General features: G+C 41.6%; 2 protein-coding genes across 6 annotated transcripts in view; one reads left to right on the top strand and one right to left on the bottom strand.

Annotated features, from left to right (window-relative positions):
- The window catches only part of Trim5 (tripartite motif containing 5), a 29,274-nt gene that overhangs the window by 6,322 nt on the left and 7,635 nt on the right, over positions 1-15,317 (top strand). For 2 of the 4 annotated variants that reach the window (XM_029540879.1, XM_021196470.2), the window contains exons 2-8: positions 1,905-2,380; positions 3,153-3,248; positions 4,787-5,017; positions 6,812-6,834; positions 7,926-8,026; positions 8,263-8,289; positions 8,536-10,984. In XM_029540879.1, the coding sequence (XP_029396739.1) occupies positions 1,961-2,380; positions 3,153-3,248; positions 4,787-5,017; positions 6,812-6,834; positions 7,926-8,026; positions 8,263-8,289; positions 8,536-9,134 (1,497 nt within the window). In that variant the 5' untranslated portion in view covers positions 1,905-1,960 and the 3' untranslated portion in view covers positions 9,135-10,984. Of the gene's footprint in view, positions 1-1,904; positions 2,381-3,152; positions 3,249-4,786; positions 5,018-6,811; positions 6,835-7,925; positions 8,027-8,262; positions 8,290-8,535; positions 10,985-15,317 lie in introns of those variants that run through there. The other 2 variants (XM_021196478.2, XM_021196485.2) reach the window with 2 other exon arrangements.
- LOC110320469 (tripartite motif-containing protein 34A) overlaps positions 12,357-15,317 on the bottom strand; it is a 10,287-nt gene continuing 7,326 nt past the window's right edge. For both annotated transcript variants that reach the window (XM_021196514.2, XM_021196522.1), the window contains exons 5-8: positions 15,149-15,171; positions 14,380-14,480; positions 14,095-14,121; positions 12,357-13,702 (exon numbers count right to left, since the gene is read on the bottom strand). In XM_021196514.2, coding sequence (XP_021052173.1) covers positions 13,143-13,702; positions 14,095-14,121; positions 14,380-14,480; positions 15,149-15,171 — 711 coding nt within the window. In that variant the 3' untranslated portion in view covers positions 12,357-13,142. The remainder of the gene's footprint in view (positions 13,703-14,094; positions 14,122-14,379; positions 14,481-15,148; positions 15,172-15,317) is intronic.

Below are 15,317 nucleotides of genomic sequence, written 5' to 3'. Positions count from 1 at the left end.
GCTCCCCCTTGCCACAAGTGCATAGACCTATTCTCCCTAAAGCACAGGCGGGCCATAGACATACAGAGTCCCACCTACCACCACTCAATGGAGAGGTAGAGAAGGAAGACAAAGACCTATGGACCACTAGGCCACCCACAGACCTGCCTTTCAGTGCATGGCACATGTGTGCCATAGACACCCACTTGCCACCACACTTGCTCTCCCACTGGGTCAGACAAGGCAGTCCAGTGAGTAGAACAACAGCTTTTGGGACAGCCCCTGTTCCAGTTGTTCAGGACCCACATGAAGGTCAAGCTGCACATCTGCTACATATAAGCGAGGAGGCCTAGGTCCCAGCCAGTGTATATTCTTTGGTTGGTGGTTCAGACTCAGCCCAAGGATCCAGGTTAGTTGGTCTTCCTGTGGAGTTCCTATCCTCTTCAGGGCTGGTATTCCTTCCTCCTATTCTTCCATAAGAGTCCCCAAGTTCCATCCACTGTTTGGCTGTGGGTGTCTGTACCTATCTGAGTCAGCTACTGGGTGGAGCCTCTCAGTAAACATCATGCTCCTGTCGCTTTTAATATTCTTTGTTCTGAGGATTTTGTGCTTTATTATGTGCCAGGAGGATTTTGTTTTCTGGTCCAATCTAGTTGGTGTTCTATAAGATTCTTGTATGTTTATAGGCATCTCTTTCTTTAGGTTTGGAAAGTTTTCTTCTATGATTTTGTTGCGATTATTTTCTGGGCCTTGGAGCTGGGACTGTATTGCTATTATTCTTAGGTTAGGTCTTTTCATGGTTTCCAAGATTTCCTGGATGTTTTATGTAAGAAATATTTCAGCTTTGACATTTTCTTTGACTGATGTATCAATTTTTTCTCTTGTACCTTCTACATCTGACTTTCTTCCATCTCTTATATTCTGTTGGTGATGGTTACATCTGTTGTTACTGTTCTCTTTCCCAATTTTTCAATCTTTAGGATTTCCTCAGTTTTTATTTTCTTTATTGCTTCCATTTCCACTTTCAGGTCTTGCACGGTTGTATTTATTTCCTTCACCTGTTTTAATTGTATTTTCCTGTATGTATTTAAGAGATTTATTTGTTTTGTTTTTAAAGACCTCTATCTGGCCAGACAATGGTGGTGCATGCCTTTCATACCAGCACTTGGGAGGCAGAGGCAGGNGGATTTCTGAGTTTGAGGCCAGTCTGGTCTACATAGTGAGTTCCAGTACAACCATGGCTACACAGAGAAACCCTGTCTCAAAACAAAACAAAACAAAACGAAATAAAAAACAAAAACAAACAAACAAACAAAAAACAAAAAAATCTATCTGATTGTATGTTCCTGTATTTCTTTAAGGGATTTATCCATTTCCTCTTTAAAGGATTCTATTATCTTTATAAGATTGAATTTAGAGTTATTTTCTTCTGTTTCAGTTGTGTTAGGATATCCAAGGTCTGCTGTAGTGGGTAGCTGTGCTTTGGAGGTATCATATTGCCCTAACTCTTATTGATTATGTTCTTTCGAGGGCCTTAGCCATCTGGATGGTTTTAGTCCCTGGGTGTTCTTGTTGTAGTAGGTATTGGAAGCGGGAATCAACCCCAATGGTCCTGGTGTGGCATGCCTTTGGTGAATATACTTGGGTCATATGGTTCCGGACCTGCAGTTCTGTATAGTTCAGGAGTATCAGGTCCAATATAGATGGGCTAAGAGGGGGCAGGAGAATGGAGATCTCCCTGGGCTAGCAGGCTGCTTAGGGAAGCTTGGCTTGGCCCAGAAGGCTCAAGAGAACACGGAAGATGGGTGGGGGAAGGGAAGCTTACCTGTATGGTTGAGGAGTCTGATGGAGGTGGAGAAGAAGCCAGAAAATGGAGTGATGCTCCATTTCTTACTTGCCCCACTTTCATCATCCCAATCACATAGGCACCTGAGCAGAAGTGCGAGGAGTCAGGACAGTCAGACACAGGATCACAGCAACTATGGCTTCACAATTCATAATGAATATAAAGGAGGAGGTGACCTGTCCTATCTGTCTGGACCTGATGGTGGAACCCGTGAGTGCAGATTGTGGTCACAGCTTCTGCCAAGCCTGCATCACACTGAACTATGAATCCATCCAATGCAATAAGGAAGAGTTCATTTGCCCTGTGTGCCGAGTTAGTTACCTGTTTAGGAATCTGAGGCCTAATCGATATGTGGCCAACATAGTAGAGAGGCTCAAAGAGGTCAAGCCTAACCCAGAAGAGGAGCAGAAGGAGTTTAAGTGTGCAAGGCATGGAGAGAAACTCCAGCTCTTCTGTAAGAAGGACATGATGGCCATTTGCTGGCTTTGTGAGCGATCTCAGGAGCACCGTGGTCACAAAACAGTTCTCGTTGAAGAGGTGGCCCAGGAGTACAAGGTAAGGAGGGGGGTTGGAGGGTGGGAAACAGCAGCAAACAGTACCAGGTGAAAAATCTCTACTTCCTGTGATCATTCAGTTACTTGATCATCATGGAATCCAGACCTGGGATTTCATTCCATCCTGTTACCATCTAAGGCCTGAAAGAATGGGACTATCCATTGAGCTTAATCCTAAGAGAATCTACCAGGGGCGACAAACTCTAGAACAAGAGCACATGTTTTTACAGTTTGTTGTACACTGTTGAGATTTTATGTCAAAGTAAATAAGATGCGGGTTGGGAGAGATGCCTTAAGGGCTTATTGCCAAGCATAATGGCCTGAGTCTGAACTCAGAAACCAGACCACTGAAGGAGAGAACTGATTGCTGCAAGTTGCAAATTATTCTCTGATATCTACATACCTGGCATGGCTTGAGACCACCTTTTTTGAAAGATGGGAGATCCTTTTCTGAGTAGATGGTGATCTTATTCCTTATTATTTTCTTCCTACTCCTACATTCTAGTTGCCATTCCCTGGGTTTCTGTAAACTGCTTAGACCAAATTGATTTTGTCCCTGTTTGCCTTCTTTTCAAAAGTTTCTTATCTACTTCTTCATAATAGATTTAAACTATGTGTGTATATAAATGTTATATAAATAATTCATATCACAATCTTTTAAAGAAAGGTAGCAAACCTTGGCTTTCTATCTTTCCAGAAGGTCTTGGCCTTTGGATAGAACAACCATCCTCCTAAGCACACAGCTTGACTCTGCTACAATTCCTTTCTTATAGGAGCAGCTGCAGGTAGTTCTGCAAAAGCTGATGGCAGATAAGAAAGAATTTGAGAACTGGAAAGATGACCTTCAGAAGGAAAGAACTTACTGGGAGGCAAGTGGGGACCCTTCCTAAGGGAGTCAGCCTGATGCCCAAGAGGGACCTGAGCAAGAAGCTCCTGGGGTCTGTACTTCCTGGAAGTGGATGAGGCCAAGAGGCCTTGATACCCCTCCCTACTGGTTCCCCTGGCTGGAGATACAGTCAGTGCATCACACCTGAGCTGGGCTCTGTGAGGAGCTGGCACCATGGAGGATTCTTGGTCAGAATGGATACTGGGCCCTGGGTCTCATTTCTATGGTGCCTTCTGAAAGTGTGACTCTACAGAAGAAGATACATGGGAATGGGTGGATCATGGATACGTAATCAGTGTTTAAATTCTGCCAGGGAGTTAAAAGTAGAATGTGATGCTGTGTATGATGGCATATGCCTTTAATCCCAGCAGTTGGGAGGCAGAAACAGATATCTGTAAGGTAAAGATCGGTCTTGTGTACATAGCAAGTACTAGGTCAACTATGGCTACAAGGTAAAACCTGGTCTAGATAGGTAGGTAGGTAGGTAGGTAGGTAGGTAGGTAGGTAGGTGAGTAGGTAGTTAGATCAGAAGGAAGGAAGGAAGGAAGGAAGGAAGGAAGGAAGGAAGGAAGGAAGGAAGGAAGGAAGGATAGATGGATGGATGGATAGATAGATAGATAGATAGATAGATAGATAGATAGATAGATAGATAGATAGATAAGAAAGAAACAAAGGGAGGGGTAGAAAGATGACTCAGTAGTTAAGAGTACCTCCTGCTCTTGCAGAGGACTCGAATTTGGTTCCCTACATCCATATGGTAGAACATAACTATCCATAATTCTAGTTCTGGAGGTCCCAGTATCCTCTCCTGACACACATGACACAAACAGGCAAAACAAACAGAGAGAAAGAAAGAGAGAGGAGGAGAGAGGAAGAGAATATTAAAAATATTTTAAATATTTATTTTTATTTTAAATATTTAAGTCTTAGCCAGCATATGTGTGTCTGGTTCCCATGGAAGTCAGAAGAGGACAATAGATCCCTTAGAACTAGAGTTACAGGTTGCTGTGAGTTACCATGTCGGTGCTGGGAATTGGACTTTGGACCTCCAGAAGAGTAGCCAGTGCTCTTAACTTCTGAACTATCTTTCCAACAGTAAAGTCTTTTTTAGAAGTAGAATGAGGAATATTACAGGCAGAAACAACTGTCTTAGACAGTTGTATGAAAGCTGATCATAGCTGGGTGTTCCATTTTGGCTTAGGTGGTCTTAGGAAAACTGACCAGAGGTCTGTGTATTGGAATGTCATTAACAGACACTAAAAGGCTATACAAGATTCCCTAAGAGTTCCTTCCTTTTCTCTATCTCCATTCCCATACAAGGCTGGGAGATGATGGAGCATGCTTTTAATCTCAGCACTCTGGAGGCAGATGCAGGTGGATCTACAGAGTGAGTTCCAGGACAGGCAGGGCTACACAGAAAAACCGTCTTGAAAAAACAAAACCAAACAAATGCAAAAACAACAATTCACACACAACAAGTTTTGACAACCTTAATAGTTCTCCCTTTTCTTATCTCTGAAGAATCAAATACAGAAAGATGTGGAAAATGTTCAGTCAGAGTTTAAACGAATGAGGGATATCATGGACTCTGAGGAGAAGAATGAATTGCAGAAGCTGATGCAAGAGAAGGAAAACATTATCAACAACCTGGCAGAATCTGAAAATCAGCATGCTCAGCAGAGCAAGTTGCTAGGAGACTTCATCTCAGATGTGCAACATCAGTTACAGTGCTCAGACATAGAAATGCTGCAGGTAAGGCTGCAGGAGTTCCCGGGGTCTGAGAGTCAGAAGGCATGGAAGCCATTGACCTTCCTCTCTGCTGCTGTGATCTTCCTGGTGTTTACAGTGAGCTCTTCCTGAACTCTTTCCTGAATCAGTTTCAGAGGCTGGAGGGATCACTGCATGCACAAATAACAAGGAGTGGAATTTGGTTTTTATTAATTTGTAAAGAACAGCACAAAAGTTAAAGTTTGGAGGAGATCTATTGGATCCATGGGCATTTATGACACCAGCTCTCTACAGAGCTCTGAGTGATTCAAGTACCTTTTACTAATTCCAGTTAGTCACTGCCAAACAAAGGAACTTCTAACTAAGAGATGTTTATGTTGTACATCATAGGATAATCTAAGACTTTCTTCATCTGCAGTAGCTCAGTAACTAAGAGCATTGGCTGCTCTTCTAGAAGGCCTGGGTTCAATTCCCAGTACCCACATTGCAACTCAAAGTAACTCCAGTTTTAGGAAATCCAACACCCTCTCATTACACAACTAAGAGGTAAAATAGTGGACTTGAAGGATGGCTCACTTGTTAAGAACACAGTCTGCTCTTCCAGAGGACCAGAGTTCAATTCCCAATAACCACATGGTGGCTCTCATGCAATTATACTGGGTTCTGATGTTTCATCTAACATGCAGGTGTACATGCTGATAGAGAATTCATATACATAAAATAAATAAATCTTTAAAAAAGAAAAGGAAGTAAAATAGTAAGTCTAGAGTGATGGAGCGGCCATTAAGGACACCTGGGTTCAGTTCGCAAAACACACAGTGGTTCACAGCCATCTCTAGTTCCATGAGATATAACACCCTCTGACTTCTTTGGGCACAGACACACATGTGGTACATGGATCATTCATGCAGGCAAAACACACATTAAATAAAATTAGCTATAAAAGAAATATGAAAGTGAAATTTAAGAAGTTGTCTTAGGGTTTTACTGTTGTGAACAGTACATTCTTATAAGGACATTTAATTGGGGCTGTCTTATAAGTTCAGAGGCTCAATCCATTATCATCAAGGGAGGAGCATGGCAACATCCAAGCAGGTATGGTGCAGGAGGAACTGAGAGCTCTACATTTTCATCTGAAGGCTGCTAGGAGAAGACTGGCTTCCAGGCAGCTAGACCAAAGGTCTTAAAGTCCATGTCCACAGTGACAGACCTACAAAGCCACCCCTATTCCAACAAGACCATGCCTCCTAAAAGTGCCACTTCCTGGGCCAAGCATATACAAACCATCACAGAAGTTTTAAAAGGAGACATAATAATGAGAGAGAGAGAGAAAAATGTAGGACTAAGAAGGAAAGCCCATGAGATATGTGTGAAAAGTCTTGTAAAGAATGTGTTTAAGTAGACTGTGTAGAAAGTCAGCCATCCCAAAGCCTAACTAAAGAAGTCACAGACAAAAGCAAAACTGAAGTGAGGCATATGTAAGAGCCACACTCACTGCACTGACTTCCAACTGACTTTTTTCCTGCACTGCTCTTAAAGAGCCTCCCTTTCCTGTCTGCTCTCATGAGAATTGGGCATATCTCATTTCTGACTCATTCTAACAAATCTTTCTCTGATTTGTCACTTTGTCTGCCCCTCAATTAGATGTCATTGTTGCAGGCTCAATAAACTCATTTACAGACTATCCCTTGAAGGAAATAGCTCCTTGTGTATTATCATGACTTTTCTTTCACAGAATTTCAGTTGTGAGGATTCTCACCTACCCCTCCCCCATCTTAATGAGAAGTCTTAATTCCTGTTTTCTCTGCTTCTATCTAGGGTGTGGAGAACATCATAAAACGGTATGTATGGCTGCCAGTCTTTATATGTGGTAAGAATGATTTAGTTTTCAAGTTGAACATAATTTCTCCCAGGTTGGGGCAATTTAGATGAAGTGCTGAGTTTCTGATCAAAAAGCAATATTACAACTATTGAGAATAGATTAGATTCTATGGTAGAGAGATGGGTTGTGGGGAATTGAAGAGTTTAGCTCAGTAGTTGGGTTAGGGATTTAAAAATTAGGGTACTCTTAACTCCATTGTAGTTCACCCTGTGTGCCTGCATGTGGCTGTGGATCTAGATTTAACAGGTCCTTGGTTTGGGTAGATAGGATGTGTCTTGTATGTCTGCAATATACACAGAATTGTCCATTGGGAAAATTTCTATATGTTCACACTATTTTATTCTGAGACTAGAAGACATTCAATTTTTCTCTGTTGTTGTATTTAGATTTACAAAAATTGCCTTGACTCTCTGCACATAATGCTTTTTGATGCAGGTTTGATCAACTATCCTTTTCTTTCCCATACTCAATGGGAGTGTGGGTAGAGGGTATCCTTATGTCCAGAGGGCACACCCAGCTGGCAACCAAGATTTTCCTGAGACATTGTGATTATATTAGTCTTAATTTGTTGTCTCATCTTTTCCAACTGTTTGGAATTTCTTCAAGAGAACCTGAAAAATTAGATGTTATTTGTGAGTCTCCATATTGGCTAAATGTTTTGAAGACATCAGACTTTTAAAGATATATTTCTCACACTTAACATTCATGGGAATATTTTCCACACACTTTTTTCAGGCATTAGTTTTGGTTTGTTTCAAGATTTATTACTTCATCATCTCTTGTGAGCTCAAGCAGTCAGAGTGGGGGAAAAATAACTATTTAATTTTAGAAGGCAAGAACCATGGCTTTAAGAATATAAGGCCTTCCTACCACTTCACTGAAAGTAATTTGCAGGAGACATGATTGTATTCATGATGTGATCTGCCATCTCTCTACCTCTTCAGCTTCCTCGAAAGAGCTCCAGGTCATCTGTGGCTGGAAAGGAGAGGAAGTCGGTGGTAGTTAAGGGTCACTGGGAGGAATTGCAGGTCAATTGCTTTTTATCCCTAGGAGTCATACTTTTTTGATGAAGAAGCCCAAAACCATCCCCAGGGAACAAAGAAGAGTGTTCCGAGCCCCGAATCTGCAAGGCATGCTGCAAGTGCTTCAAGGTGAGGAGAACTATGATGCGTGAGTTGGGTGCAGGATTCTAGTGGTTTCTAGATATGGACATGGAAGAGTAGCCACCAACTACTGGTGATTTGACCATCTCAGATGGGAAATAACTGTTCATCTTTAAAGGACCCTGCTAGGGTTTCCAACTCTTTCCCTGATCCACAGAAGAAAAGTGCCTTTTTTACAGTGCCTTTGCATACACTTAATATTGTAAATTTTTACCCCATTTCAGAGGTCACAGAGGCCCAACGCTACTGGGGTAAGAAAAAATTACAGTGTCGTAAGTTACCCACTTCTCACTGTCTTGCAGAGCTTATGTTTCTGTTAGGCCTCATGTTGCTTCTCCCAAAGTATGTAATGCTCCTGCAATATTCTGCCTCTCCTGTGACTTCTGCACAAAGTTCTCTCCAGTGCCTGTATGCTTCCTTCTTAGTTTTCTATTAATAACATCACAGATAAGGCTGTTTCCTGTCCTTCTCATGACATGCAGTCCTGTTTTGTGCAGTTCAAGTGACGCTGGTTCAAAACAACAATCCAAACATTGCCATTACTGCCGACAAAAGACAAATACGATATGAAGACCATCAAGCAAGAAATCTTGAACATGGGTGTGAAAACTCTCATGAAGGTGTCCTGGGACACCCAGCTATCCAATCAGGAAAACATTACTGGGAAGTAGATGTGTCTGGAAAAGGTGCTTGGGTTCTGGGGTTAAGTGATGGAAGCTACCTCTTCAATCCAATATTTCGTTCAAATGCTGAAAGAGACCATTTATTTCGTAGGGGGATTAGGAATGATTCACATTATCAACCAAAATATGGCTTCTGGGTTATAGGGCTTTGGGGAAAGTCAGTGTATAGTGCTTTTGAGGAGTGTCCTTTCACAGACAAGCCCAGGGTCTTGACCCTGTCTCTGATGGTCCCGCCCTGTCGTATTGGTGTTTTCCTTGACTATGCAGCTGGTACTCTTTCGTTTTACAATATTTCCAACAATGGAACTCTTATCTACAGATTCTGTACAGCTTCCTTTCCTGATAGAGTTTTTCCATATTTTAATCCCACGGGAAGTTCAGAGCCAATGACAATATGCTGGCCAGACTCTTAACATTTGCCTGTTTATGTGCAGGGTCTCTGGCTCTGATATGTATGTCATATGCCTGAGTTCATCAGTACCATTTTTTCTCTGTCTCTCTCTCTGTCTCTCTCTCTGTCTCTCTCTCTGTCTCTCTCTCTCTCTGTCTCTCTCTCTGTCTCTCTCTCTCTCTCTGTCTCTCCTGTCTCAAGTCTTTCTGTGTGAATGTCTTTCATTGGTAAACAGGATATATTCATTTCTCTGGGTCAGATTCTTCTTAGCTTCTTTCAGTTTTGTTTTGTTGGTGGTGGGTTTTTTTTTTTTTTTTTGGTTTTTTTGTTTGTTTGTTTGTTTTAGGTGAAAATAGTAAATCACTTCCCATTTAGTCAAGGACAAATGCCTGAGTGCTCACTATGTAAGATAACACTGCTGCAAAGTTCTTCTCTTATTCTTCACGCCAGAGATGGAAGCCAAAGCCTTGTGCATGGTGAGGAGGTGCTCCACCACTGAGCCCCTTACCTCAGCTCTGTCAGGTCGCGATAACTTCATCCTGCTCATCAAGGAAAGATTAAAGAAAGTTCTTCGACAACTTGTCTATTCATTCTGAAAATTATATGTAGGGATCTGTGGTTAAGAAATGTACCCTTAGCTGTAAGCCAGTTTTACCAGGATGCATCTTCATCAAAAATTGAAGAAGCATCACAATGAGGCACACTGTGTTCTCACTCAGGCATCATGTGTGCCCAAAGTAGAATGATCAGGGAATGTTAATATGGCCCCTGCTCATGTGTGACGTGAATTTATGAAGCATTCCATATTTTGAAAGAGCATTGATAGTCTAAATCATGTTAGAGAGGAGGGAGGGGGAATGAAAAAAAGAAAGAAAGTAGGCACTGTGTCCAGTGTATCTGAGCTCCAGTCATGGTTCCAAATGTGTCAGCAGTGCAGCATGACTAGCACACTTAACGGATGTGCTTATTTTCGTACTCCGCCTCAAGCCAGTATGAGAAATGCACCAGTGGGGAATAGTGCTTGTCAACAAGCCTGGGCACTTGAGTTCAATTCCCTGCACGTAACTTCCACACGTATGTTGCAGCATGTAGAGGCCCAGACATGTACACAAACACAAAATGTACAAATATAATTTTTTTCATGAAAAGAAACTCGGTAAGGATAGAGCATCCAGTGAATTATATCAGCGTTTATTCTGTTAATTACTGTGAGATACATGCTGTGTTATAGTGTCCCATGAAACCATGGGAAAAAAAAAACAAGGGTTAGCTTTCCTGAAGTCTTATTACTAGACCCTAGATAACTATTTTAATGACCTGACAATTCCAGCATTTTTATGGAGGTGTGTGTGTATTCTTAGTGATCACTTACTTTAGTCACAATAAGGACCCCAAATGAATATGAATAAGGTGATTCATATTATTTTTAGTAATAATGGCAATAGTACATTTATCTTTTGGTGTATTGTAAAACATAAATAAAAGTTATTACTAAGGATTTACATTGTTTCAGGCATGTGACTGGCAGTCCAGTATGGTGTCTTATTTATTTGGGAGACCTTATCACTGTGACTAAATTAAATGATCATTAAGATCGTGCATCAGAACCTTGCATGGGAGCTCATACCTGCCATCCTGCATCTGGGAAGTTGTGGTAGGAAGATTGCTCTGTATTTGAAACCACCCTTATATACAGAGTAAGATGCTGTTTAACATAATAAAGAATATATATTGGTTTACTTCAAAACTACTGCATTATGTTTTAAGAAATGGAATGACTAGATTGCAGAACTGCCGGTTTTTGGTTGTTTTCACAATGTGTAAATGCTTTTGTTTACTAAAAATAAATGCTCTTAACTTCATAGCTGTCCAACCTTTTCTTTCAATATTGCTTCCATAATTGTGTTCCATGGGAATCCATTTCCTCTGTTACAAATAAATGTCAATGTGTATTGCACACAGAATCACACACACCATGGCACTGCTCACTGATAGTGTGGCCAATGCTGTGCTCACATGGTCACCTTCATCCTTCTCACTGAGATTTACCTCCAGTCTTCCGGTAGCCTACAGGTGTTTCAGCTCTTGCTTTTACTTTATTTTCACAAGAGCTACAGTTCAATGCAGTTTTAATGCAGGTTTATACAAGAGGGTAGGGGTTGGGGGGAGGCCCTGAGAAGACACCCCTGAGGGGTGTGGGCTTCTCAAAAAATATTCTCAAGGAGTAAGACATACCCCACTGAAGACCCTTGCTGCGTTTTTGTTTATGGTTTTGGCCCCTGAACATGGAGTCTGAAGGACAATCTGCTTTCAACCATCCAGGCTGCCTATTTGGGTGTATGTTGAGTTCTTTCTGAGATTCAGACATAACCTGGGTGTGGTTGGTAGTCCATTGCTTTCTGAGCTGGTTGGTGGCTGTCCTCTTATTTTGTTTCAGACCGTCTGGTCAGAGCTTGCATTTCTTCAGTAACATTTGTCTTTTTTTTTTCTCTCTTCCATTCTTTAACACTAACTCTGCAGTGCAACCCTGGCCATTTTAGTACTGTATGAACTCTTGTTCATAAGGACACCAAAGGGAAGAGACATTTGTCCTCTCCAGCACAGTGTGGTGTGGTTGTCGGGAAAATAAATCCTCCATCTCATGCAGCAGACTACCATTGAAGCACATGGTGACATGACCTTAACTACATGGAAGGTAGCAGCATCGGTTCAGCCAGACCACCTGGGTCTGTGAGTGCGGAGCACTCTGTGCCTAAGCATCCTTGTTCCTTAAACATGCAGAATAAACCCAAAGCACAGTGGGAGGGAACAGCTTCAGACACACCCAGATGGTGCTTTTATCACGTGCCTTGTCTTAGCAATGACAAAAGTACCCGATAAAGGGGGAAGCGTGGGGTTTTTGGTTGTTTTCTTGTTTTTGTTTTTGTAATGAATGCTTCAGCATGACACTATTATTACTTGATTTCTCCAATAACTTGACTTTCCATTTATTACCCCCAAACAGAATTTGGCTATTAACAATCCAAATGAACAGATTAAATTTTTAGCTGCAGGGGCTAGAGAGATGGCTCAGTGGTTAAGAGCACTGACTGCTCTTCCAAAGGCCCTGAGTTCAATTCCCAGAAACCACATGGTGGCTCACAACCATCTCTAGTGGGGTCTGATGCCCTCTTCTCTTCTAGTTTGTCTAAAAAATAGCTACACTGTACTCATACACAAAATAAAGAAATCTTTTTTAAAAAAATTAGCTGCAAGTGAATTGTAGTAATTTAGAACAAGAGTGAAGACCAACCCTTTTTTAAAAAAAAAAAATCAGACATACTCCACATGAGATTATGCATATAAAACCAAACTGGCAAGGAAGACAAACTAGCATTTAAAGACAACAGGTATTTATAGTACTCCAAATATTCCACAAAATATTCCACTGAGTACAATGGGCTATAGGCCCATATATTATTATGTACAACAGTTAAATGGGTATTTTATATTTACACATATCTAGTTTCATACAACAATCATAAGTCAAATGCACTTCAATTTTCAGTTTAAGAACCTCAGAATTGATTAGTTTGTAAGAGGCAGCATTTGAATTTGTATACTAGGCATAACCTCAACTCTAGGTTATGTGTTGCTATTCATACTTTCTATTCCTTGACTTCTTGTTGAACATGAGGTATCCTGAGAGTGACATAGTGTTAAAAATTCATTAGTTGTGGTCAGGAGTCAGTTCTTATGGATTGTCTTAAACAACAAGGATGAGTAGTGGCTAATAGACTTTGTCACCTTTCTTTAAGACAAAGGGAAATATGGAAGTCAGAGGGCACGGATATTATCCTAGCTTTAGGCTTTTTTGAGAATATGAGCTAGAGTAAATGGTAAGCATCTCTTCTAAATGATGCCAGATATACCACATCCAAGTATGACAGAAGGTAGACCATGGGAAGAGATGCCTGAACAGCACAATTACATCCAGAAGGTGAGCATCAAGGCAAGAAGTAAGACCAGAAATGGATGAGAATGAGACAACTCAGGAGTTCAAAGGACACAGGGTCATGGGGGCTGGGCAGTCCCAAGGATTGAAGTATGGAAAGGCAGGTTGGGAAAAGCAGCATTGGGAGAACTTGTAAATGAGTGACCCATGGTTGGTGACATTGAAGAAGGACACTATGCCCTCTTCACAGTCAAGGAAAACCCCAACCCGATGGAGAGGGATGGCCACAAAGGGGTTCAGAACTGTAGGGTCACAGTTGGAAGAATCCTCAAAAATACTATACTTTGATCCATGCTGTAACCCTATAACCCAGTAACCATTCTGTGGTTTGTATCTGTGGTAACCATTTGGCTGACTTTTGCGTTGTCTAACATCAAACCTTAAAGTTCGTTTTCTAGTGTAAACTCCCAGGGTCCAGGCATTTTTCTCAGACACATCCACTTCCCAGTAATGTTTTCCTGAGGAGAAACACTTGGAGCCCAAGATACCGTTATTACAACACTTAAAAGGCCAAATGGACACAGATGTCACTTGTCTGTGGTCTTCTGAAAGTATAAGATTCAAATTTAGGTTTTCTGGATTAAATGTGAAGTCGTCTGTAAGAGGGGAAAAAAAAGAAAGAAAAAGATTAGGTGGCAAATATGGAGGTAGCTTGTTTGTGAAACATTGTGAAAAGCTAACAGTGGAGAGGTTAGAAGAAAATAATATTGATTGTGTGAGATGATAAAAACAATACAAAAATGTTGCATAATTGTTGTTTAGTACAGGATCTTGCTAAGTGTCCCATGCAATTCATGCAATGCATGCAATTCACCTGCCTCATCTCCCTACTGCTGTGACTGTAAGCATACATCATCACACGAAGCCCAAGAGGAATACATTATGTACATGAGGTGACACAGGAGACAGAGGTGATGAGGCCGCATCAAACCACACACTTGTGAAAGGTGATCAAAACACAGAGATCTGAACATCTGCAACTTCTTACCCCAGTAGGCCCGGACAGCTCCTAGCTCTGAAATGATAAAAGATTTGGAGACTTTTATTAGAAGCAAAAATTTGAAAGAGGTAGTACTTTGTTCTCTCTAGAGGTTAGAAAGGGTGGTATAAGAAGAGGTATATGAGAGGTTTAAAAGGTTTAAAGGTCCTCTCTGGTAAACCGGAACACTTTAGGGTGCTCCCTCGGACACAGCTGCATCGTCCTCCTCACAGAACGCCCCTCCCTGGCTTCCCTGCTATCTTTACCATAGGCATTGTCTGCTGCTCTCCTCACCTCTAAACTTTTGTAGCATGCCACTCAGATCGGGAGCTTGGAATACCATCTTCAGTTTCTTAGAAACTGCTTTTGGCTTCTTCAGTGTCCAGATCTGACTCCTAGGGATGGAGAAATAGTTTAACCTTTACATCTGTCATGTTGTTGTGTTGCTAACACAATGGCGTTTATCTCCTTCCACATCACTGATGTGCTTCATACCGGAGGAGCCTAAAGGAAAGCCCTGGCTGTGAATCCGAAGCCTCTGTGAAATGTTCCCTGTGACACTGGGAGGATCTACACTTCTTGAAGTCACTGCTGCCTCTTCTTAATATGGGGTAACTTTCATCTCTTTAGAAATCTCATGGAAATAATATAAATTTGGGTGAAAAGCATTGGAACGACATTGCCACAGCATTGAGGGTGCCGTGAGGACATATGAGTTCTCAAGGAAATTGAGAGCAAGGCTGAACATCCTGGCTGTGATGTAGGACTCCGCAGACAGCCTGTCAGTTTGTGAGTAGTCCGAAGCCTGGGTTCCACGCCCCCACCATGCCCCATAGAGATAACAGATGGTTCTTCTAGGGGGAAAAAGAAAGCCTGAACTCTAGGTATGATTCACATCAGAGATAACAGATTGTTATGGGGGAAAGCCTTGCAAAAGAAAAGTTATTGCTTAAAATGAATGTGGTCAGCCAGACTTTGAGGCTCCTGTCTGTAAAATTAATCAGGACAGCTACTAACTCATCCTTATTACACAAAAACGCTGCTTGTGGTAACCCATACTCACCATTTCAAGATACCACTCATATCCTGGAGAGAAGAAAAAACAAAAAAACACAAGTCACAAGGTGTGGAAATTAGAGCAGTGTTAGTGAAAAAACAAAGCAGGAGAAGGAAGCGGAAGAAGTAGCACCAGAGGTAGAGGAAGAGGGGGGAGGGGAGGGAGGCAGAGGGGG

Source organism: Mus pahari, chromosome 1 (genome assembly GCF_900095145.1).
Source record: "Mus pahari chromosome 1, PAHARI_EIJ_v1.1, whole genome shotgun sequence".
NCBI classification, from domain to species: domain Eukaryota; kingdom Metazoa; phylum Chordata; class Mammalia; order Rodentia; family Muridae; genus Mus; species Mus pahari.
The sequence above is the reverse complement of the archived record's forward strand: the minus strand, read 5'-3'. Positions and strand labels throughout refer to the sequence as shown.